Source organism: Adiantum capillus-veneris, chromosome 1 (assembly GCF_014529385.1).
Source record: "Adiantum capillus-veneris isolate H3 chromosome 1, ASM1452938v2, whole genome shotgun sequence".
Taxonomy (NCBI): Eukaryota; Viridiplantae; Streptophyta; class Polypodiopsida; order Polypodiales; family Pteridaceae; genus Adiantum; species Adiantum capillus-veneris.
In genome coordinates, this window is record NC_140931.1 from 18,584,264 (window position 1) to 18,609,215 (window position 24,952).

Below are 24,952 nucleotides of genomic sequence, written 5' to 3' on the forward strand. Positions count from 1 at the left end.
AGCTCCCTAATATATAATAACACTCCATCACATCACTTTCCCCATTTGATACTCTCACAACAAACAGTAACACAAAAAGAAAGCCACTTTATTCATAACTGCCTATGCGGTTTGGATTGACTAACCATATACCTTCACATGAGTTTATGGACATCTAATACTTGAAATCAGCTCACCAATATAAACCATAAATTATACATAAACGGCTTGGTTAACTCACTACGTCATATGGTAACGCCCTAGGTAGCACCCCAACATGTGTATTGCCCATCCGGTGAATCTATACAGTGGTTCTTAAAGTAGCATAGGGTCCAAAATTTTGCCCAAGTGCAGTGAACATCAAGCTTTTTATTGACCATATCTCTTAGCTCGTGTGTAATTTTGACACGGTACCTGAGAGAAAAAATGTTCTAAATAATGTGTTTTATCTCTGGTTTAAAGAGTTCTGGCTGATTCATAGCGGTTTGTTAGTTATGACCAAAACAATGTTTCTACTGCTTCTATGACGTTGTCATGAGTTTTTTGGAGCAAGGGATTGCGCATATGTACATACACATGCATGGTGCATAAAATAAAGAATTGCCCATTTTCCAGGGCGAGGTGGTTACGTGGGGCCCATATGTGTACAGGTAGGACAGCATGTACATAGTGCATCGATTCTCACTATCACCAGTACTAGTGTGTTTTTTCTATAATAATGAGGAGTTTTTAGCACGTAAAACTTCTCGAGGAAGCTATCCACGGGCCGAAGACATGAGGTAAGTAGGTGCGTCAGATGGCATCTAGTGGCATCAGGAGGTCGAATGGGGTCAATATTTGCACGTGGATAAGTACGGACACAATGTGGGTGCTTTCTTGTGATAATTATGCAGAAAGATCATCATGAGGACCATATTTTGGGGTCACTTCACGTGGTGGCGGGATGCATTATTGGAAAAAGTTGAGTGCCAAGTGTGTGGATGGATGCAGTAGAGTGACAACTATGCACTGCGAGGCCACTTGTTGGCCTGTTCGGGGTCCGTTTGAGGTCACTTAAAAGGCCAAGGGTGCCCAAGTAATAAAGCTAAGTGTGGGAACTGAAAAACCTGAGAGAAGACCAGTAAAAACGTGGAGAGAAGAGGAGGAACAGCCGCAATTGTGTTTTTGTTATTTTTGGAGCCTGTTTTGGCTGTAAACTGCTCTTCCGAGGTCGGATTTGAGCACTTTGACATTGTAGACTAGGGTTTTGGGATGTTCCGGACGCGATGGTTCTGTCCATTTTGCCAAATTCCTCACTATTGTTTTATTGTTTTGGCTGTGTAAGTTTCTCCTATGAGCGAAGCTTCTCCTTCAATTTGTGATTGTATCTGGCATATTTTACCCATATTGTATGAGCTATTTGCCCCATTGGTGTTGTCCTGAGCTCAATTGTATCTAAAAATAAAAAAATTTCCTCTTTTGAGCTGAGTTTTTTGGGGGTGTGTGTGTGTGTGTGTCTCTCTGTGTGCAGTGGGTAAATGGGTAGTCTCTCTCCTCTCACTCCATAGGTGTGTTCCCAGTCTCGGCCAGGTGGGTTGTGTAAGACGAGTGGTGCCCCATAGTGTGTGTTTATATCATCCCAAGAGTGTGTGTCGGATCATTATAGAGGCGTTGTATGTGTTTCCATCCCGCTCACATTCTTTTGGTGCCCCCACGGAGGATCTTCTTCGGGTACCTTCTACTTTAAGCTTCAAGCTTCAAGATTCAGGATTACAGGTTATAGGTTACAGGGACAGGTACAGGTACAGTGATTCACACAGGTACATGTAGCTGGAGTAGAGTGATACACTGATAATGGGAGTCACTTGCAGTTGCCGTGGGTATGCATCATTTGGCGCCTTTTTGAGCGCATTGTCTGTTGGTATTCTACGTTACTTGTGGAAACTGCCATTGTACGCCTTTGTGGAGTCATACTTGGTTTTATTTGGCAGTCCCAGCCATTTCTGAGACTTGACTATACGCGATTTGCATAAGCCTTCGTGAGAGGGTCGATAGCGTGAGGTTTTATTGAGCTGGGCGATTCTCAAATGTGAGATCCTTTCGATGATACAGGTGGCTGGAGCACCCTTTTCGTGACCTCACCATAGGTTATGTATTAGTGATTCCTATTTGATGCTTGGGTTCTATTGTTGGCAGTTTATGCATACATATACAGTCTATATTTTGGGTTCTCACTGCTCTACTTTTCAAAAAATTTCCAAGTTGTGATGGCTGGTTTTTTGGTCTTTTAAGCCATTTATGCTGTTATGCTGCTGAAATTTTGGCAAAATCAGTGGATAAGACAAGTGTGCTTTCTTGGGAGTGGCATGGCTGACTTGAATGGATGATCAAAATGGCCCTCAATTCACTCCTTTTCATTTAACTCAAAGAATCCAGATAAATGTTCATGCGTCCAGGAAGATTTTTTTCCAGCAGCGCATAGTCTTTATGTTTGGGCCAAGAAGATTAAGAGAGATACTAGAATGCCCTTTGCCTGTTGTAATTTCGATGATTAACTATGAAAACTCATTTGATGTGCATGTGTTTGTCCTTACCTAAAGACAAGCTCCATTGAAGTTTCTGGGGATTGAGTCAGTCAAAAGTTTTGGGTTCTTGCACGTGTGTTTGAAGGGGTTCTCAAATAATCGTAACTTGGGTAGCCATGGCTTTCTCTTATCCAGAGTTTCATGGAAGAAGTGATGAAGATGTAGAAGACTTTTTAGAAAAGATGGAGGTTGCATGTATTAGCAACCAGATTCATGACCCGGCGCAGATGTTACGTCTTCTCCAGATTTGTTTGAAGAGTGATACACGAGTTTGGTCCAAAGCATTTGAAGAGGAGTTGTGTGTGGCTGATCCACCTGTAAGATTGAGTTGGGACAATCTAAGGCATGGATTGGAAGTGGAGTTTGTGAAGATAAAAGATCCTGACAAAGTGTGGCAAGAAGTACAGGGTTTGGTGCAAAAGGAAGGTAAGCCAGTAGATGCGTACATACGTAAGTTTTCATTGGCATGGGAGAGGATGTGCAAGGCCTTAGCACCACAAGTACCCCCGCCTGACATGATGAAGAAGGATAGGTTCTTGGCTGGTGGTCTTTGGGAGAATATACGTTGGAGAGTGGAGCTAAAGAATCCTAGGACATATGAAGATGCATTGGAGGTAGCAAGGAACAAAGAGTGAAAGCTGAGAAAAATGAGCCACTTAGGGGTGGAGTCTTTGCCCATGAGGTCTAAATTTCAGCCTATGGACTCTTTACAAGGTCGCATGCAGGGGGTTCACCATGAACCAGTGCTTCCTCTTACTGAGTCTTACCGTGTGGTGAGCGAGATTTTTCGAGCGAAGGAAAATCCGAGCAAATGAATAAGGAAACCAAATGGGCTTTGATAAGAAAGATGAATGAAGATCCTACTTTAATAATAGTAGGATCTTGAATCCCTAAGTAATCGTAGCAATATGATTGTTCAAAATTAAACTCTAGATTCTTTTGCACAGTTGATACTTGATGTTGAGCAATGAGAAATCCAAGCTAGTAGCAAAGCTATTACAAACCATGCAATGATCCACAACTACATTCAACACCATAATTTTTATTTTAACTTTAAATTTTACGGAGCAATCTAATGCAAGTCAACAATGCTCATACATCTACAAAGTTTCTAAAACTGTACTAAGAGAGAATTGCCATATCTTATACAAAAAAATAGAGATTTCTTCAGATTTGTAAGATAACAAGTGGAATATTTAGTGGAATATAGAGAACATCATGTCGTGCCTCTGCACTCTAATGACAACAAGAAATGTTATGGTTCTATCTCGTGACTATGAAGAGTCACACTCGTCATCAATAAAGACATTGCGTCTCTGACACTTCTTGTGGGTGTCAAAATCGTATCGTATATCAACAGCCATGGTTTTTGCAATTCCCTCAGCATAAACTGGAAACACACTTCCACACAAAAAGAAAAAGATAAGTCTCACAATCCACATGCAAGCAATACAAAATCTACATCGTAAAAGCACAAGAAATGTCAAATTGTTGTTTGAATCATTATAGATAATTTTCAAATACTAAACAATGATACAAAAAAGTGACAAAATAGCATAAAAGTATGATGGAAACATAAAATAGGTGGGGTAAATGAAGTGTAAGGTGGACTCTCACTAGTGATCAAAGGGGTTGACACGCGAAGGCATGTCACCCACATCATCAACATCAAGAGAGGTGGAGGCTCCCTCTCTGCTTCGCTTTTTAGGGCGAAATAATGGTTGCACATAATCTGAAATCAAAGTGTCATCAATGTCGACTACTGCACACACCCGCCCTTTGCCTAAGCATGCTGCCAATACGGGCGCTGTACCACATCCCAACTCCAAACAAAGACCTCCAGGCCTACAAAGAAGCTCCACAAAACATGCAATAAAAGAGTGACTTCGTTGCAAGCCACCACGCCATGGCTCCCCTGATGATTATCTGGCTAGAGAAGACTCTGGAAGATGGTGCATCATGTAAGAATCCAAAGGCTGCATGCCAAGCCAATTGAATAGTGGGGTGCTCTCAACCACAAAGCAAGGTGGTTGCATGCCAACCCTATGCACCATAAGTAAGAGAGAACAATGACACTACACCACCACATAGACAATTAGAGGACAATCACAATAATAATAACACACCAAAATGAGAAACAAACAAGTTAATATGGGGGATTTAACATTTGCGAGTTTTTCATTTCAAGTTTTTTTGACAATTTTAGCAATCTTTAGAGTTTTTTTAACCAAATATGTGTCATAGCATAAAGTATCTATTTAATGTAATCTTCAATCGTCATAAGACTCCATATATATGTGGTTGACGGAGAGAGAAAGTATAAATTCTAGAGAGATAGTATTTATGCGAGTTACCATTGGAAGAAGAGATCATAAATCCTTGAGAGAGAGAGAGAGAGAGTGACTTCTCTTCTAGAGAGAGAAAGTAAAATCATAGAGTTGTATATCACTACGCAGAGAGAGAGAGAGAGAGAGAGAGAGAGAGAGAGAGAGAGAGAGAGAGAGAGAGAGAGAGAGAGAGAGAGAGAGAGAGACCGAGAGGGCATAACGACGGAAAAAATGTAAACAAATAAAATCACCATTTCACATCTCATGCCATTAGAGTCAAATATGCTCGCAACGCATGTGATCAGAGTCAAATAATCCACAGCATATAAACATGCGATAAAGTAAAAAATCATGCAAAATAGAGACAACACTAATTTCAGAGTTAAATATAATCCACAGCATATATAAATGTGATGAAGTCAAAAATAATGCCAGATAGAGACAATACTATTTTTCCCAAGCAATTGCTTTTTGAAACAACGTAAGTTTGAGGATGTAAGTACATTCGAAAAAGTACCACAGGATAAGATCAAAATTAGAGTACAAAAAAGGATAGTCGCCATAAATGTAATGGTCACTCTAAAAGGCAAGTAATTTGCTCCCAAATAGCTTGCAAGATGCTTCATATCTTTTACTTGAAGTTTGAAATCCTTTGCTGCATAAACAATGTTTTTTCAAGATAAATAATCACAAGTATAATAAACCAAAATAAATACAGAAAAACACTTTCATATCATAGATCAATATTCTAGTTGAGTGAAAGAAGCATACCAAACCAGTTGTAATTAAATGGAGGGAGAAATCCTCCTTGGTTGTCCAAGAATAAAAGCGATGTCCATTGGTGAGAGGGTTGGCTAATGAATAATCATGTGCTCCTTAGGTTCAAGTCCGAGCACTTTTGTGTACACATAGTACATATGTTTGCATGCCAAAAAGGATTTGTTGGTATTCTCTCGCTTCTGAAAATCCGGACACGTGCATGTTGGACTCTGTTTTATATGAATCTCATAACTATTTTCAGTGAGAACTCGAAAAATTACATGCTCTTGAGACCTTTTCACTTCATCCAAAAATATAATTGTCATACTATTACATGCTTCCAATTTCTTCATGGCCTCTTTAGAGATTCCATGCCTCCACTTTTTCTTCCTCGAGCTACCACCACATTCTTTGCAGTCGCCAGCAAGAGGTTGTGGATTTACCATTGAATTCTCTGTCCGAAATGCACTCTGATGCAGCGCGGCAAGTTCCTGTGTGGAGATATCTGTCCCTCTTGCTACTGGCCAAACATTTGGAGTAGGAGGTAAATCTTTGACTTGTCTTTTGATTGATTGGGTATGCAAAATATCATGATTACAAAACCATAACCATTGCTCGATTGTTTTACCCTTGAACATTCTTTCGGACCATATACATGGAGCAACAAGACCAATTGAGCGACTATGCAAGATATTGTCACAATTTTTTCTCCCTACTGTTCCAAAACATTTTCTTTGACTTTGAATGGGCATTCTCTTGAGGGCCCACTGAGTGCGTGGCACATCACTCTCAAACACATTGTTTCTTTGAGATGACAAAGGTGTGCTTGTTTCTTTTTGAGATCCAATATCATCATCATTGTCACTAATTTGCAGTGGAATGTTAGAAATACCTGGTCCTTGGGTATCAAATTTGATTTTTTTTGGTCGACCGCGATGGTTTCGTTGCTTAGATTCCATGACATATTCCGGACGATGAGAGCTACTTGTTCCTGTTCTGCCCCTCTTTTTGCGTTGTACTGTTTCTTTGTCTCCATGCAAAATTGGCTGCGCATACATGGGAGTCCCTGCAACAGCCTCGTGTAATAGATGGGCCACGTTGGTTGGAGTTGGAGTTTGCTGAGATTCAACTCGAGAAAGCAAGGTCTCCATTGTGGGACCCGTTCCTATATAACGCCCAGTAGTATATCCCAAACGCTTTGCACATTGAATATATGAGTTTATAACATCTGTTACACATGCATCATACAAGGATATTTTTCTCTTTCCACCTTCACCTGCTAACCAACTGGCATGTACACTTTCTGATAAATTAACATTGGGAATTTGTGCCCGCTCCCACGGACTTAGACCACCCTATGAAATGCAAAAAAACATGAATTATAATTTATAAATTTCATGTATAAAAAGAAATTTTTCTAAAAATATAGATTGTCATAAAGGTACTTACATCTGTTCCAATTCCTCCCCAGTGTGAAATTCGTTGCTCCCACCATTTAAACCATCTGCTCACTCTTGTGATGCTCTCTATAGATAGATGTTGTCTCCACCACTTTTGAATTGAAAGTGCCTTTTGAGATGCAATCACAATGGTTTTACAAGCTCTCCATTCCTCACACATATCAATGTGTTGATTTGTTAGATGTTGAGGTATCCACTTTTTAGCATATTTGTGGAGACTCTGCTCCCAATGAAATAGGCATGATCGTTCACGTCCCTCCATGATATTATCTGGCCCGCCATTGAAGACTGTTCGAATAGCATTCCAATTTGCACCAGCTTCATCAGACATAAAACCTGCAAAGTTAGCTGCACCATGTCCGTACTTTTCCATTGTTGAATTAAGGCTCTCCCAAAAAATAACTTGAGTCTTTGCATCCTCCTCTTTAGTTTCACATATAGCAATTATTTGTAGTGATCGTATGCTGCAAGATATTCAACATAAACATTTTCACACATCTTCTTTTATTTAATGATAAAAAAATACGAGATATTTAAATACTTAAAGATTACCTTGGATCATAAACTGAGCATGACATTGTTGCCCATCCATCTATTCTATGGGTAAAATCAAAATGTACCCACGCATTTCTCAAGTCACCAATTTCAGTTCTTTTCATCCGATTTACTAGATCAATCCCAGAACCTGGTCCTGTAGTGGACATTTTAAATAGGAAGCACTTGTCATCCTCTTCACCCTGTCCAGGAAATCTACTCCCATGAAAAAAAGGAAACATGCACTTTTTTTGAAGCAATAAAATATTATCATATCCATCCCCAATAACAGCACCTTGACTCTTCCTCTCCTTTGAAACAATTGAAGAAAACCTACACGATGCATCACAAGAAGGCTAAATTTATAATAGTTAAAAAATTAACAAATTCAAGGAACCAAATTGAGTTTTCTTACCCTTTGGTTTGAACCAGTAGCATCATTTCTTCCAAAAAATCATTGAATTGTACATCGGATGTAGCTTCAGCTTCCTCACCAGTCAAGGAGTGAAGAACAAGTTGTTGAGCCACCAACATTTGAATTTTTCTTGGGCCACCCTTTTCTATTTTTAGTACTGCACCTACCAGTTTCCACACTCTTGAAATAGCAGCCCTAGAGGTTCCTGCCTTAACATTATGACAATGTTTACCAACATGTATTTCCAGTCGCGACATTGTACCATCTCTAGGCAAAACATAATAGATTTTGCAGGGACAAGCAGCAACACAAGTAACAACCTTCTGACAATAATGACAAGTTATTGTTGTATTCTCTTCCATTGCAAGGTAGTCCTTTTTCACCTGTCTGTTCAAATATCCATGAAAATCTCTACTATTGAATTCTTGTTCCTTAATATAATGAGGACACGTTGAATAATTGCACTGCATGAATCCCAAACAGTGGCTTAGACGAATTGTGCATGCTATTGCCATGGTTGTCACAGATGGGCGAGTCCACAAGTGACCATCAAAGTGTTGTTCCATCCCTGTCATTTGTTTTGTTTTATCCTGAGTCGCAGGTAACTCAAAACACAAATTTCCATCATAATGTTGTGGAAGTTCAGCAACTTGCAAAGGAGCTCCACATAATGTTAACAGATCATTTAACTTTTTTGCCCCTAGATTTTGTTGAATCCAAATGACGATTGAATGAGTTTTGAGCTGTCCTATATTGTCACCACTACTTTCAAGATGCACAATGCTTAAAACATCTTCAGATATCTCTTTGTCATTTCCTTTCTCATTGTCAGATACCTGTATAAATGTGTCTGAATGAAGCATCTCAAACAAGCTCGAAAAAGAACCATCTATTAAGAAATGCTGATGACCTTCTATATCCCACTGTGGTTGTAGCAAGACTTTTGTTAGGCCACAATCACTTTCAATAAGAGCAGATAGTGACTGAAAATGGTAGGATGGAGGCAGTAAACTCTGCAAATAGTAAGCACTAAGCAACAATGAGTTTCCCTTCAACTGAATGTCGTGGTTGACTATCTGACCACCAACCTTCCAAGTTATTGTTACTTTCATATTGGACATATTCTCTCAAGCAATAGATTACAGGGTGGAGATGCGAGAAAACTGTGGTGGATTAAGTGAAGGTGGTGAAGGTTAATGAAAGTTAAAGATAAAGTGAAGGTTAATGAAACTGGTGAAAGTTAATGAAAGATGTGAAGGTTAATGAAAGTGAAAGATTGGTAGATAGACGAAAAGACAGGTGCATAAGATCTTGTGACGGCTCAAAGAATAATGAAAATCATAATTGAAGAAGTGCATTTAATATATGACGGTTGTGAATATATGTGCAGTGGAATATGTCATCAAATTTGAGGGGCCATTTAATTTCTAAATGGTGGTTCAAGGACTGCATTTAATGCAGTCTAATAGGGTCTCCATCTTTTGTGTGTGTGTGTGTGTGTGTGTGTGTGTGTGTGTGTGTGTGTGTGTATATATATATATATGATTGTGTGAGTGTGTGTATAAAAAACATAACATTCTATATGACTGACTTTGTATAAAAAACGTAGCAATTTTTTTAGTTAAATTATATATATGATTCCATCTTGCCATTTTATATATGTGTGTGTGTGTTTTTGGTAGTGTGTATATATAATTATTTTAGTTAAGTTATATACATTACTGTGCGTGTGTATAAATGATTTTGTGGGTGTGTGTAAACAACGTAGCATTTTTTTAAGTTAAGATATTTAAGCTGAGTGTATGTGCACATAGTTTAAGTTAAGATATTTAACGTAGCATTTTTTAAAATTAAGATATTTAACGTAGCATTTTTTAAAATTGAGTGTATGTGCACATAGTTTAAGTTAAGATATTTTTAAGTTGAGTGTATGTGTATTTTTTAAAGTTAAGATATTTAAGTTGAGTGTATGTGCACATAAGATATTTAACTGTGCACATAGTTTTTCCATTTTGTGTGTGTGTGTGTGTGTGTGTGTGTGTGTGTGTGTGTGTGTGTGTGTGTGCATAACTTAACTTTAAGAATGCTACGTTTTTTATACACACAAACACATACAATCATTTTTTTAAATATATGGTTGTGTGTGTGTGTGTGTAAAAAACATAGTATTTTTTTAGTAAAACTATATATATGAATCCATTTTGTGTATATCTTTGTGTGTGTATATACATATATATATATATAAATGAATGTGTGTGTGTGAGTGTTTATACCACAATATCATTTTTGTAATATATGGTGTGTGTGAAAAAAGTAGTAGTTGAGATGAAAGTGGAGTGAAGTTTAAATGGAGTTTTAATTGAGATTGAAGTGGAGTGAAGTGAAAGTGAAGTTTTTCTGTGAAGAAGGAGATGAAAGTGTAGTGAAGAGAAAGTGGAGTTTTGCTGTGAAGAAGGAGTAAAAGAAGACAAGGTACTGTGTGTGTGTGTGTGTGTGTGTAGATTTTCTACTCATGTGTGTGTGTGTGTGTGTGTGTGTGTGTGTGTGTGTGTGAGTGTGTGTGTGTGTGCTTACCTGCGCACGCTTGCCCGATCCACCGGAGGAGGTCCAATGGAGCTCCTATTGGAGCTCCCCCATGCCTTGAAAGGCATGGTGAGAAGGCAGCGCGCGTATTGGAGCTCCCCCATGCCTTGAAAGGCATGGTGAGAGGGCAGCGCGCGCGCTGCCTTCTCACCATGCCTTTCAAGGCAAGGGGGAGCTCCAATAGGAGCTCCATTGGACCTCCTCCATGCCTTGAAAGGCATGGTGAGAGGGCAGCGCGCGCTGCTTTCTCACCATGCCTTTCAAGGCATGGAGGAGCTCCAATGGAGCTTCCATTGGACCTCCTCCGGTGGATCGGGCGAGCGTGCGTAGGTAAGTACACACACACACACACACTCACACACACACACAGTGATACACACTTGCATACACACACATCAAAACACTTGCACACATAGCACAAACACACACACAGTCATGTATACGCACACACATTACACTTGCATACACACACATACATACATACATACACCCACATATATAAACACTTGCATTCACAACATCAACACACTTACATACATACACACATACACATATAAACACTTGCATTCACAACATCGACACACTTGCATACATAGCACAAACACACACACAATCATGCATACAGACACACACATATTACACTTACATTCACACACACACACAATCATGCATATATCCACACAAACACACACATATAAACACTTGCATTCACACACATCAACACACTTGCATACACACATATTAAACACACTTAGAGTAACAATTACAATGATGTAAGAACAGGTCGTTGTAGAGAAGAGGTATACAAATGTCAAAGTGGATTTGTATTTTTCCTTGCCATGAGCAAGTTGAGAATGGTTTTTTTTTTTTTTTTCATTTTACGCCGTTATGCTGCCGAAATTTAGAATTTTATATTTGTATTGTCAAGCATATACACACATACACATATATAAACACTTTTATTCACAACATCAACACACTTGCATACACACACATATTACACTTACATTCACACATACATAATCATGCACACATCCACTTGCATACACCCACACACATACATACATACACCCACATATATAAACACGTGCATTCACAACATCAACACACTTGCATACATACACACATACACATATATAAACACTTGCATTCACAACATCAACACACTTGCATACATAGCACAAACACACACACAATCATGCATAAAGACACACATATTACACTTACATTCACACACACAATCATGCATGCATCCACACACACACACATATAAACACTTGCATTCACACACTTTAACACACTTGCATACACACTTACAGTAACAATTACAATGATGTAAGAACAGGTCGTTGTAGAGAAGAGGTATACAAATGTCAAAGTGGATTTGTATTTTTCCTTGCCATGAGCAAGTTGAGAATGGTTTTTTTTTTAATTTGCATTTTACGCCGTTATGCTGCCGAAATTTAGAATTTTATGTTTGTATTGTCATTGCTAAGAAGATTTTTGTTGTTTGTGGTTAATAGATTATGGCTCGTACACCATCTAAATGTGGCAGGACAGGTATCTCTCAAAGTAAGTTCAAATACATTAAGCTATTTGTTTTCTTTTCTTTTGTCTCATCATACTCACTAAACTATTTGTGTTCTTATTGTCTTTTGCTTGTAGGAGTAGGATACACATTAAGGTCTGGCACTACAGGGCATAGGGCCAATGCACAATCTTCCATTGCTTCTTCCAATGTCCATCGAAAGGAGGATATTTTGGGTGATGTGCATGAAGAAGAGGATATATTGAGTGATGTGCATGAAGCAGAGGTGTTCATAGATATTCATGCTACACAAGGTGAATTGGTGGCTCACAGCGTGTCTGAAGCAACAACAATTGTTGCTAAACCTCCCGATCATCCAACAGTATTCGGAAAGGATGTTCATGGTCGAATATTGGAGGAGATTGTAGAGGGTTTTATTGTAAAGAGAGGTGGGGAACCTCCTCGAATTCCTCTTTGCAGATTGATGGAAAATGAAGCCATTAGAGCGGTGGGTCCAGGCACTGAGGGCTTGGTGAAAAGGTTTGAGATGTCTAGATACAGTGTGCTTGGAGCTCCATTTCTTGTGTCATTTAAGAAGCCAGGCCATGATCAACATTATGTTTCCGACTTAGACAAAGATGAATGGGGGCCTATTTGGCGAGAAATAAGCGATGATTTTGATAATTCCCTTCCCCTTGAGTGGGAAGACTTAAGGGGAAAAAAATTTATCATTTGGGATGGTAATCACCGTTTGAAAACTTGGATGCGCTTAATAAAAACACGTAAGTGATTTCTTTTTTGTTTAATGTAAAGTTGACTTGTATTACTCTATGCTTTCTAATTTTCTTTTTTGTTGTTGTAGAATTTTCAATGATAAAGTGGAGACATTGTTCTGTGAAATGTCAATTTGTCTTTGTTGATAGAAGTGCAGAGGGGGAGCTTATGCTAGCTTTGCACTCTCAAAATGAGTAAGCACATTTGTTGTTTTGAACGTTATTGCTATTACTTTATCGATGTCATTCTACTGCCATTTAATTTAAGATATTGTGGTTTAGGATTGGTAGAACCACTGTGAGCACAAATTTTGGGCAGGAGATCTTCTTGTTCCAAAAACTGGTTGTGGCAAGCAAAGATTCTTTAATGAAATACTTTCCCCAAGATTGGATTCGATGGATAGAGGTGGAGCTTGCTTGTGAGAAGAAGGCATCTAAAGGGAGTTGGTACAATGCTCCTGCTCTTTTATTAGCAATGCTCATATGGAAGGTATATTTTTTTGCCTTAAAGTACACTTTTTATGTAATTTCTAAAGCTTGACATTATTTTGTAAAATCTTACTTTTTTTTTTTTCATTTGCTCTACAAAAGGAAGACTTTGATTTGTCTCTTATCAAAGAGATGCAAGAGATCAATGATCCCTCGATTTCACTGCCAGAAAAGGAAATGGTTGCTCGAGGAAGAGTAGAAAAAATATTCAAAGAAAGAGCTTATAAGGTAAACACTTTCTCCTCTCCCCGTTTATGTTTGAATTTCTACAAAATTGTAAGTTGGCATGTCATTTGAATTTGATATATTTGATTGAAAAATTGATTTGATTTGATCTCGTGCTAATGTAACATAGATGTTGGCCATTGCCAACCCCGCCAATGGCCAAGGGTTCTTCTCTTTATTATTTAACTTCAATTGGATAAGAGAAAAGGATCAAGTGGGCCTTACAAGAGACAAAGTCCACTCTTTGGCAACTTCTAAAATATCACCAGAGAGGTAGTAATTTTTGGATAAAAAATACACATGAAATCATCAAATGAATCAATGCATTTATGGTTTGTTTATTGTTTGTTCTATAGGAAAAAGTAAATATTGTACTCTTTGATGCATTGCCGTGTAGATGATGTTACTTCTGAGCGTTATATTAGTGCAATGAAATTTAGAATGTACTCGCGTAAAGAGTGGTATTGGGGAAGTATCTTGAAGCAATGCTTGAGGATCAAAGGGAAAATGATTGAAGAAATGCCGGAGGGCTTTGAAGCATGGTTTCATCACCAATTGAGGGACCACATTGATAAAGCTTTTGTGGAGCTTTGGAGTAAGCTCAACACAAAAGAGTCGGATGAAAAAATTCCAGGGCTTATGGAATCTTCAAGGAGAGTATTATTCAGGTAATACAATTGATATCTTTATGGTTGTTATTCTATTTTTTACTTAGAGTTTGTATAATAAATAAGTCACTTAGGAAAGGAGCTCAAATAAAGTTAACTGCATTTTATGTAGATGGCTAATTCAGATTTACGATCAAACTTTGTTGGAGAAGTTGCCAATTGCTATTGAAAGTTGGAGGGACCTCTCTTGTGAGGAGTGTATGTATCCACTATGGATGAGAGATTATGGTTTGATTGCTTGGGAAATTGAGTATTGCCCTTGGTGGCTAGATTACACTCAAGGCACCTACCCACGTGATGAAGGGAACTTATATAAAGGTTATTTTTGGCATTTATAAAAACTACAAAATTGTTAAAGTGCTCATACTATTTAGATTATGTTTGTGAGAAATATATTTTTGTTTGCTTTAGAGCACGTTCTTGAAAGAAATGAAAATGGTATTGAGGAGATTGGCTCAGCTTCCAAGAAAGCCACCTCTTCGAAAAGAGTAAACAATAGTACAATCTCCTCTATAAAGAAACGATTGGATTTTGTTAGATCCAAGAAGCCCAAGAAGTCTCCCAAAAAGAACCAAAAAGGTGCTCAAGGATCCACAGGTAAACTTGCTTGTATAGATATCTAGCTGTCACTTTCTTTCTACTCAACAATTCTTGATGAAATATTTTATTTTTTGATTATGCAGTGCCTTGCATAGATTGTGATGTGAACGTTATTGGGAACATGGTAGATGTTTACAAAATTTCTCTCGATGATGAGAAATGGTAAACACATGTGAAAAGAAAGACTAACTATGTGTGGTGTGTGTTGTGAATGTTTGAATTACATTTATTTGATCGTATGCAGGATCTTGGATTTTCTTCATTCAGCCCATGTTGATGGGGAAAAGAGCAATGAAGTGGCCTCTCTTTTGTTTGCGGATTTTCCAACAAACTTTAAAGTTGAAAATTTTTCAGAGAACGAGGTATGCATCCTTCAGAGAACGACAGTCTATGATAGTTTTGGAACTTTAATTAAATTAACAATGCGTATTATGAAGGTCCCTCCATGGAATCAATTCTCTCAAAAATTAAGTAAGAAAATGGCCGTAATAGCTTCAAAGTATGTGGCAGACAATGGGTGGTACATCACCCTAAGCTCCACTGATCACTTTGGCATTGTGTCTAGCCATGCCATCGAGATGGGATTCAAAATGATGCACACCATCCTTATTTTGATCCCCGATGGTTATGTGCGAAAGACCATTGAGATTGAGAGAGTAAGTAAATTTATTTGTTGATTGAAAATCATGCTTGTAGTTTTCTTCAATTAGATCACATTCTAATTGTAATTTGTAGGTGGAAACACTATTGCTAGGATTGTTTTATCGTAAGGGTCAACGTCCTATCTACGATCGACGAGATGGAGAGAGCGTGGACAACAACTCTTTCGATGCCAAGTCTGGAATACTGGTGGAGCGCGCCGACGGAGAGTACATTGGAGAACACGCTCTTAGAGGTGCCGCCGAGCGTAGCCTTGACTTCTTTCGGTAAGAATATATGCTTCCTACTATGCGTTATTGGACTATGTTACATAAAGTAAAAATACGCATATTTTTTGCTTTTTTTAGCTGGCTTGTGTGGACATTTACTGCGGAGCACACCTACATTGTTGATATGTTTTTTGGATGTGGTGGCTTGGGCAATGTTTGTGTTGAGTTGTCTAGACACTGTCTCTGCATAGATAGTGATCCAGAGGTCTTCCATCAACATCTTTCACGCTTCAAGGCTCCATGTGTACGTGCTATTTCAGCAGTTGATGCAGATAGCGATGAGGAGACTGATTAGCAACAATATGAGCCCGGATCACATTGCCCTTGATTGACATCAACATTGGTATTATCTATCATTTTTTCTAGTTTGTGATTTTTATGGAACGACGTGTGACCATGGTGTTTGGGTGCCACTTTTTTGGTATTACTAAAGACATGTTGTTGGTGTTGATCGTCCTTATCAATTCAGCCATGATTTCATATTTATTATACTAGATAGAAGTTTGTTGAGAGCTTTGGATTTACCAAAGTAATATACCAACATATGCTTTTTTGCTTATGTAATTTCTTCTTCCCGTGAGCATTCGCTGCTGCACGGAAGCAAGTATGGAATGAGAATTTTTTTAGTTTGAATTTTCATACCGTTATGTTGCCGAAATTTCGATTGCTTATCAATATAATCATGCTTTTTGTTCATGTTTGAAAACATAATCATGATTTCACGTATACAGAAAAGTTAGTCAAGCTTCACGGAAGCAAGTATGGAATGGGAAATTTTTTTGTTTGTATTTTCGCGCCGTTATGCTGTCGAAATTTTGATTGCTTGTGAATATAATCATGCTTTTTGTTCATGTTTAGAAACATAATCATGGTTTCATGCATACACAAAAGTTAGGCAAGCTTCACGGAAGCAAGTAAAGAATAGGAAAGCTTAACAAAAGTTAGGCAAGCTTTCACAGAAGCAAGTATGGAATGGTTTTATTTTTATTTTTCACGTTGTTATGCTGTCAAAATTTCATTTGCTTGTCAGTATTTCTTTACACTGTCGGTCTAAGAATATATATAGTTTTATATATAATATTTATATTATATATATATAATATCTTTTTATTTATTTATTTATATGTGTGTGTTTATGTACGTAAGGAGATCTTCAACTCGGTAAAGTGTTTTTAAGTACTTGTTTATACAATATATATAGTTATTTATATGTGTGTGATTATGTACGTATGCAGTTCTTCAACTCAGTAAAGTGTTCTTAATTACTATTTTATATGCAAGAGTCTATGCGTGTATCATTACTTTGAGGTCTTTGCCCAAAAAAGTACAACCATCAATATTTTTTAGATTCCTAGTTTCAAATTGGCTTATTAGGCATTCATCCTTGTTTGCCGCACAACACCTACATGGACAGGAAAGTATATTCTACTAAAAGTAGGGTAAATACTAAAGACATGCTCATCTTTTTCTTGCATTATATAAAAAACTCACATAGATTTTCTTTACATTTGGCTTTCAAACAGCTTGTAGTTACATTTGACGGTTCAGTTTAGCTACAAGATATCAACAATACCCTAAATTATGACAGATCTTGAAGATGTGTTAGTAGACCAGGCCGATTAAAAGTATCACAGCTACTTCAATAATAATAAGTCAGACAGAGACATATGAATTATTCTCGCCAAGGCACTGAAGAGTGGAACACCATCATATAGTTAAAATAAGCATCATATAATTAAAATAAGTTGTTTACATGATTAGGTAGGGAATCAAACCTGCACACACACACACACAGTACAACTTGCATCACACTAGTACAATTTATCATGTGCTAGTGCATATTTATTTAACTATATTATTTAGTGCATAATTATTTAAATCTTGCCTCAATCTTCAACCACATTAGAGCCAGAGATGTCGACCAGGTTGATTGTGCGTTTGCAGACAAGCAAATGGTCAATCTCCGCCTGTAAAGCGGCCCTTCGAGAGCTATCTATATACCCCCATGTCTCTCACTTGCCCAGAACTTCTCGCATTGTCTCAAATCCATCATTGAGTTCCTGGTCTCCTGTGTTGCGAGCGCGATTAAGGTGGTTGAACATCCGGATCGCCTTGTTTGTGTCACGCTCTCTCTGTGTAAACGTCTTCTTTTCTTCAAGGGGTGCGTTGGGGGGGAGTTTGTGAAGCTCTTCATGGATTTTTGCAACTACCTCATTACCAGTAGTTGCATATCCTATAGGCATTGTATAAGTACAGGGAAAATGAAAAAATCTCTCTTGATTAGCACCTCCGATTCACTTGTGCAGCATATGGTGCTTGCCTTGTAACATTTATATAGGCTAAAGCACCATGCTCTCAAAAAGCATTGATAGTGATGGAAGAGTGGCATGTGTTAGTGACATGAGGGGTCCCACGCAGCATATGCTAACTGCTAAATTGGAGCGTGCAATAATATATGCATGATTTGTCAATATGAATATTATAATCGTCTACTACTCCACCACTAACTTTTAAAGTGGGGTGTGCAATAAAATATGCATGATTTGTCACTACGATTATTATTCCCCTATAAGATTTATAAGCATCTAAAAGTGCAATGAGTAGACAACACTAACAGCCTCTCTAAGGGCTCGGGAAACACTATGATTATTATTCTTCTATGAATACTATAGGCATATAATAGTGCAATGAGTAACCACCACTAACTGCCTCTCTAAGGGCTCGGAAAACATTATTTGTGGACCCGGCTTTGGAACCTTTTCACACGCATATGAATAGGCAAACTCTCTCTCTCTCTCTCTCTCTCTCTCTCTCTCTCTCTCTCTCTCTCTCTCTCTCACACACACACACACACACACACACACACACACACACACACACACACGTGAGTAGAAAACGTGCACACAACCTACTTCTTCACAACAAAACTCCACTTTCATCTCAATTAAAATGTGGGATATTTATAAAATATATAAATTAAACCAACACATAAACAATTCTATACCAAGATACTAAATGAAATAATTTGAACCGGCTTGAGAACCTTCTTGCCCAAACTTGAGCCGGACTTTTTTCATTTTGAACCTATCTTTCCTCTCTCCCCCTCATCTCCCACTCTCTCTCTCTCTCTCTCTCACACACACACACACACACACACACACACACACACACACACACACACACACACACACACACACACACACGTGAGTAGAAAACGTGCACACAACCTCCTTCTTCACAACAAAACTCCACTTTTACTTAACTCCACTTTCATCTCAATTAAAATGTAGGATATTTATAAAATATATACATTAAACCAACACATAAACAATTCTATACCAAGTTACTAAATGAAATAATTTGAATCGGCTTGAGAACCTTCTTGCCCAAACTTTAGCTGGACTTTTTTCATTTTGAACCTATCTTTCCTCTCTCCCCCTCTCTCCCCTCATTCTCTCTCTCTCTCTCTCTCTCTCTCTCTCTCTCTCTCTCTCTCTCTCTCTCTCTCTCTCTCTCTCTCTCTCTCTCTCTCTCTCTCTCTCGTTGTCGGTACTCTCACACCCCGATCCTATCTCTATTTCACAAGTATGTTTTTCTCTCTCCGTCTAATCCTTCTTCTCTCTCCTTCCCTCGGTACTTATTTAACATACCACAACGCCACCTTAGAGAGCATATATATGAGTGGAATCCATGCTTCTATAAACTCGAAAAAGCATCACCTGTAGCAAAAAAACACGAATTGATTAACTCGCAAATAAAATTAACCCGTTAATATGTAGAAGAGCATTATCTCAATCTGACCACCAAAGTTGTTACCATAACCATAAGCTCCATGATGGAGGACCACAATGCGACGATGAATATCCATCTCTGATGCACGACAAAATCTCTCAACCCAACCAATGGTATCTCCTGCAAGAGGTTTCAAAAGTCACAATAGAAAACACACAACAAAAATCAACAAGTATTGTATAAAATTATGAATGAAGCAAAAACCTGCCATAGAGACCATGATCAACAACCACCCTAAGTCTGACAAACTTGAATATGCAAGTTGCATGCCTGCACGAACATGATCCGCGCTACAAAAATCCCAAAGGGGTACAACAGGGGAGGCTAATGGGGAACCACCAAAGGGAAGATCCAAAAAAATAAAATCAGCAGCCCATGAGACTGTTCTCCCACCACGCACACACAAGGTCCCATCTAGGCGTGCACATCCCATGTGCTCATGAACACGAATCCATGCCAGATGTCGAACACCGGCCCTAAAATCAGCAGCAACAATGGCTATGTAGTCCCCAAAAATGGCCATGCATCGTGAGTCAGGCAATGAGGACAGAGAAGACAAGGGAGTATCAACGATGTAGACAAAAGAAATGATTTTCTTTGCAACAATCTCCCCAAGAGGTACTGCGATACAAGAGGTAGTACAAAGTGACTTAACTCCAATAAATAAACGAAACAAACAATTGCATCGCAAGTGAAAGCTCACCATGATCTCCATGTTTGCATCCACCCTAGTCTCAACAATTACCTCCTTTCCCTTGCGAGAAGTATTTGTAGCTTGAAAAAACCAAAGAAACACAATATTACCGGTATGTATAACAAATAACTTTAGGAAAAAGAGAATTTAAAGCTCTTAGAAAAATTATGTTTGAGGCTATTTTGAGTAGCCATTTACCGGATATAACCTCGTCCACTCTAAGAGGGAGAGGCACATCGATGGATGTGCCACCAACTCTCATAGTATCGTGAAGCTCTCTCTCTCTCTCTCTCTCTCTCTCGCCAATACATGCCTAGAAGCCATGTATATCCACCATGGACATGCCTCCATCTCCCAAGTAGTGAGCTTATGCATGGAAGGGGAGTACATGCATCCTTCCCCAGTAGATAGTTGTGCCCACTGCTTAGCTAAGAATGGAATCCCTGGTAGAAAGCCTTTTCCAACCAAGAATAATAGAAATCTATAACAAAATAACAAAATAACATCACTACACACTTCGTAATTATGGAAAGCTTGAAATAAAAGTATGATGAGTTTGACCTGTAGGCTAGCCGCCGAGATGCCATGCGTACCGTGTCCACTTTCTTCATAGCTTGCTTGTCAACATCTTTTGTCTTAGCTTCAAGAGAGGTCTCCAAAGGATAAACATATGGTCGTGCTTCAAACTTGACCTCCTCAAAGTAAGAGGCAAGAGAGCAATCATGAGGCAACAAAATACCACCAGCAATGTTGCTCAAGTCCTCCACAAACTTTGTGGCCCTATCAAAAATCTTTTGTAGAAGGCCCTCTCTACGGATCCAACTACATAACAAGGAAGTTGAGAAAAAACTAAAATAATCACAAAAACTAGAAACTCTACATCAAAGATTCTTGAAAGTCAAAAGAAACTTTACTCACATGAGATACACATGATCTCCTTTCCTTAAACCATAAGAGGATCTAGTAATCTTATCTGCCTCAAGCAAGGAAACCCATAACAGTTTTCTCAAGACAGGAGCATCATGCATAGCAATCAAGTTCAGTTTCTCAAGCGTAGCCCAACTATCAGGACCCCATTTGAGTGCAAGAACTCGAACCATCCAATCCGGTCCAAAATTCGCGGTCCAAGATTCGGATCAACAATATTTAGCAGCTGCAGTTTTTGAGGAATGAATAGAAAACCAAGTTTAAACAGCTATTACACTATGTGCAAAACACCCAAAACAAAAATAATTCAACCACCTTCCCAACGCGCTCTCCATATTTGAGTGCTAAATCATTCAATATTTTCTCCTCCTCTTTTATTAGTTCTTCGTTTGTCATTGTGTGCCTAGCTTGCTCTATTCTTTGGCTCAATTCCTTGGACATTTGAACCTTCAAAACATACTTAACAATAAATAATTTGCAAAAAACAAGCACATACTCTTTGGCTCAATTACTTGCATATTTTATCCTTCAATACACAATTTAATATATGTAAAAATATAAGATCGTTCCAAAAAAGCAAGCGAAAGATACTCACATCGTATAAGAGCTTTCCCAAGTATCGACGGGTAAGTGGATACCAAGGCTCCACACCCTTGGAGTATTTCTTACGGACTACAGTAATCAACTTTTGATCTTTTTCTGGTAGCCCTGCTACATAGGCTTCATGATCTGCTGCACAAATGTGGGAGCAGTTGACAAGCTCATCCCTAAGATGCGTGACTACAAGGGAATGTGTATTCATGCTATTCCAAGGTCATATACAATATATACAAAGTCAGAAATACAACATAGAAAATTTCTACTAAAATATATAGAAAGTCATGAAGCTTACAAATTCATTCTTTGCAAGCTACTAAGCAGAGCTATCTCTGGCACTCGAGTAGGATCAATAACTGTACAAAGCACACTACAATGTTTCTCTTGATCAACGGAGAATCTCTCTCTAATAGCAACCATCCAAGTGACCGTTCTATGATTACCCTCCCAAACATAGAACATTTTATTAGAGAGAACTTGAAGATTTGGTCTTTTAGAAAGCTCAATTTCAAACTCTTTATGTATATCAACCCATATTGGGTCCCATGAAGAAAGAAGGTCCTCTGTAAAAAAGATAATCATAGGCAGAAAAGCACACTCAACTACTATTTATGAGAAAAACAAAAAACAACATAGAAATAGAGAGCAGGAAAGACCAAAGCAGAGAAATGAAATACCTGTCACATAAGCTTCCTCCTTCTTGCAATTCCAAACTCAAACAATAAAAGCTCCTTTTTCTTGCATGTAGCCCTCCTTTGCAAAAGCAGCTTTCAATCCTCTAACATCATCTCGTAAGCCTCTCACCCTTGCATATGGGATCAATCGACATAAAGGAATTGGTGGACAGTCAAAAAAACTGAACATGCGAGTACATTGAAGAATATCTTGTCCTCTATGCATGTAAAGTTTGTGCTCTTCCCCTGTCTCAGTCTCTACTGCTACTTCATCTCTTACGACATAAGGCACTGTTTGAAAACATGCCTCTTGTGGGGCAAGAGATTCATCAACTTCATTTACGGATCCAAGCCCCAAGCCCTGACTTTGCATCTCCTCCTCCTGTGTATCCAAACCATCTGACATATCTGTGACAGAGACTGCACTTATTTGATCACTGCTCTCTAAGATACTGGAAGCTTGAGTTGAAGAAAGCTGTCTCCCTCTGCGACCTCGTCCACGAATTGAAGGACTTGCAAAACAAAACCAAAAACAATTTAATTAGTTCACTAAAATTCCCTCTAGGCGTCCATGCCGACGCGGATGCCTAGAGGCAATTCAAAAAATCAAAACTTTATCTTATTGATCTCCACCTAAGCATCCATGTCGGCTTGGGTTGATAGAGGGGAGCTAACAATTTCAAAAAAGTATGGTCAATTATAAAAATTAATCTCGAGAAATTCCCTCTAGACATCCATGTTGGCGTGGATAGCTTGAGTGAGCTTGCTTAGCTTTATAAAACATGATTAAATTCAAGCAAAAATGAATCACTACTGCTAAACAAATGTTGCAAGAAACTACTTCTAGCCATCCACGCTGGCGTGGATGGCTTCAGGTAGTTTTAAGAGAAGCTATATAGATCTGAAGATTCTCAGAGAGAGCTTATAAACAGGTAGATTTTCACATCCAAAAATCCTTCTAGCCATCCACGGCGGCGTGGATGGCTACAGGTAGTTTAGGCTTAGAATCATAATGATAAGGAAATTACACAGAAGTCTTGGCAATTTATCCCAATACAAGCGCTTTGGTTTGAGTTTCTGCCATGATTCTCCTATACACTGGCAAGAAGGTCTCTCTCTCTCTCTCTCTCTCTCTCTCTCTCTCTCTCTCTCTCTCTCTCTCTCTCTCTCTTTGCGGGGGGTGCACTACCCCTCCAACATCTCTCTTGGGCTTTACAGAGAGCGTTATAGTTACAAAAAGGTTCAAATTCCAATTTCAGAGTGAAGAGTTACACTTATAGAAGGCTTCTCATTTTAATTAAAACATAACCCTTAGAAACATAGCTTTAATTATAGAAGGCTTCTCATTTTAATTAAAACATAACCCTTAGAAACATAGCTTTAAAACATTGAAAAAAAAACTACCTGTAGCCATCCACGCCGGTGTGGATGGCTACAGGTAGTTTACAAATCTACCTGGCAGGAGGTTTTCGGGCCGACGTAGACTCCCTTCTCCCCATGGCCGAGTTAGACTCCCAGCAGGTTCTCCCTTCTTCGAGCTCCGAGCTCCGAACTTGACTCCCAGTAGGTTCTCCCTTCTCCGAGCGTTATCAGCTTGAGAGCTTGGTGGGCGCAAGCAGGTGGAGGGGAGAGGCAAGAGGGAACATTAGGCTTGGTGGGCGCAAGCAAGCCGCTTGGTGGCGAGCAGGTGGAGGGGAGAGGTGACAGGGAACCTGAGAGGGAACCTGAGGCTTGGCAACTCTACAAGCGGCATCAGACTACAGAGACAACGAAAAGAGAGATGAGAGAGAGCGCTGCAAAGAGAGATGAGATAGAGCGCTACAGAGACATGTGAATTTCTTTAAAGCTATACCTGTGAATTGCTATAAAAAACTATAGTAGGGGCCTACAGGGCCCCTTTCATATTATGATCGTTCCCTATCTTTCTTTCTTTCTCTCTCTCTCTCAGGAGGTATTAATTAGTGCATGGAGTATAGCTAATGATCATGGAGTTTCCCGCGTATAGCTAATGATCACAATGCTTGAAAAAATCTTTTTTTCAGAAACTTGGCAAACTTACCTATGTGGAACAACGGAAATTACACTAATTTTTTCTAAATTTTACGGGTAATTTATACCAAATTACACTATATCTTTTCTAAATTTTACGGGTTTTTTCACCAAATTACACTATATCTTTTCTAAATTTTACATATGTGGAACAACAAAAATTTTGCATGGTAATTTATACCAAATTACACAAATGTTTTCTAAATTTTACGGGTTTTTTCACCTTCAAATATAAAATTTAAAGGTAAATTTCAAAATTTGTAGTTGGGATTACACTATATCTAGGTTTTTTCCGAGATTGATTAAAGAATATGAAACCATGACTCCGTTTTTAATTTCTTAGCATGTAATTTGGCACAAATTACCATGCAAAATTATAACTAAAA

The 24,952-nt window shown here is 38.6% G+C and overlaps 1 protein-coding gene and 1 pseudogene across 1 annotated transcript; both read right to left on the reverse strand.

Moving 5' to 3' along the window:
• Positions 1–3,817: 3,817 nt before the first annotated feature.
• On the reverse strand, positions 3,818–20,581 carry LOC147464385 (uncharacterized). Its single transcript, XM_086525770.1, has 8 exons — positions 20,518–20,581; positions 20,325–20,399; positions 19,830–19,895; positions 19,635–19,745; positions 7,919–7,929; positions 4,595–4,618; positions 4,161–4,243; positions 3,818–3,944 (listed from the first exon to the last, which is right to left on the reverse strand). Exons 1-8 carry the CDS (start codon positions 20,579–20,581, stop codon positions 3,818–3,820), a joined length of 561 nt encoding a protein of 186 aa, XP_086381896.1.
• Positions 20,582–20,747: 166 nt separating this feature from the next.
• Positions 20,748–24,016, reverse strand: LOC147464386 (uncharacterized; annotated as a pseudogene).
• Between the last annotated feature and the right edge of the window lie 936 nt (positions 24,017–24,952).

Bases quoted from the DNA above. Each gene is read 5' to 3' on its own strand.
- LOC147464385 (XM_086525770.1), bottom strand. From the start codon at position 20,581: ATGAGAGTTGGTGGCACATCCATCGATGTGCCTCTCCCTCTTAGAGTG. The intron at 20,400-20,517 runs GTAAATGGCTAC...GGTTTTTTCAAG, and splicing joins AGTGGACGAGGTTATATCCG to CTACAAATACTTCTCGCAAG. The intron at 19,896-20,324 runs GCTTTCACTTGC...ATGTTCGTGCAG, and splicing joins AAACATGGAGATCATGGTGA to GCATGCAACTTGCATATTCA.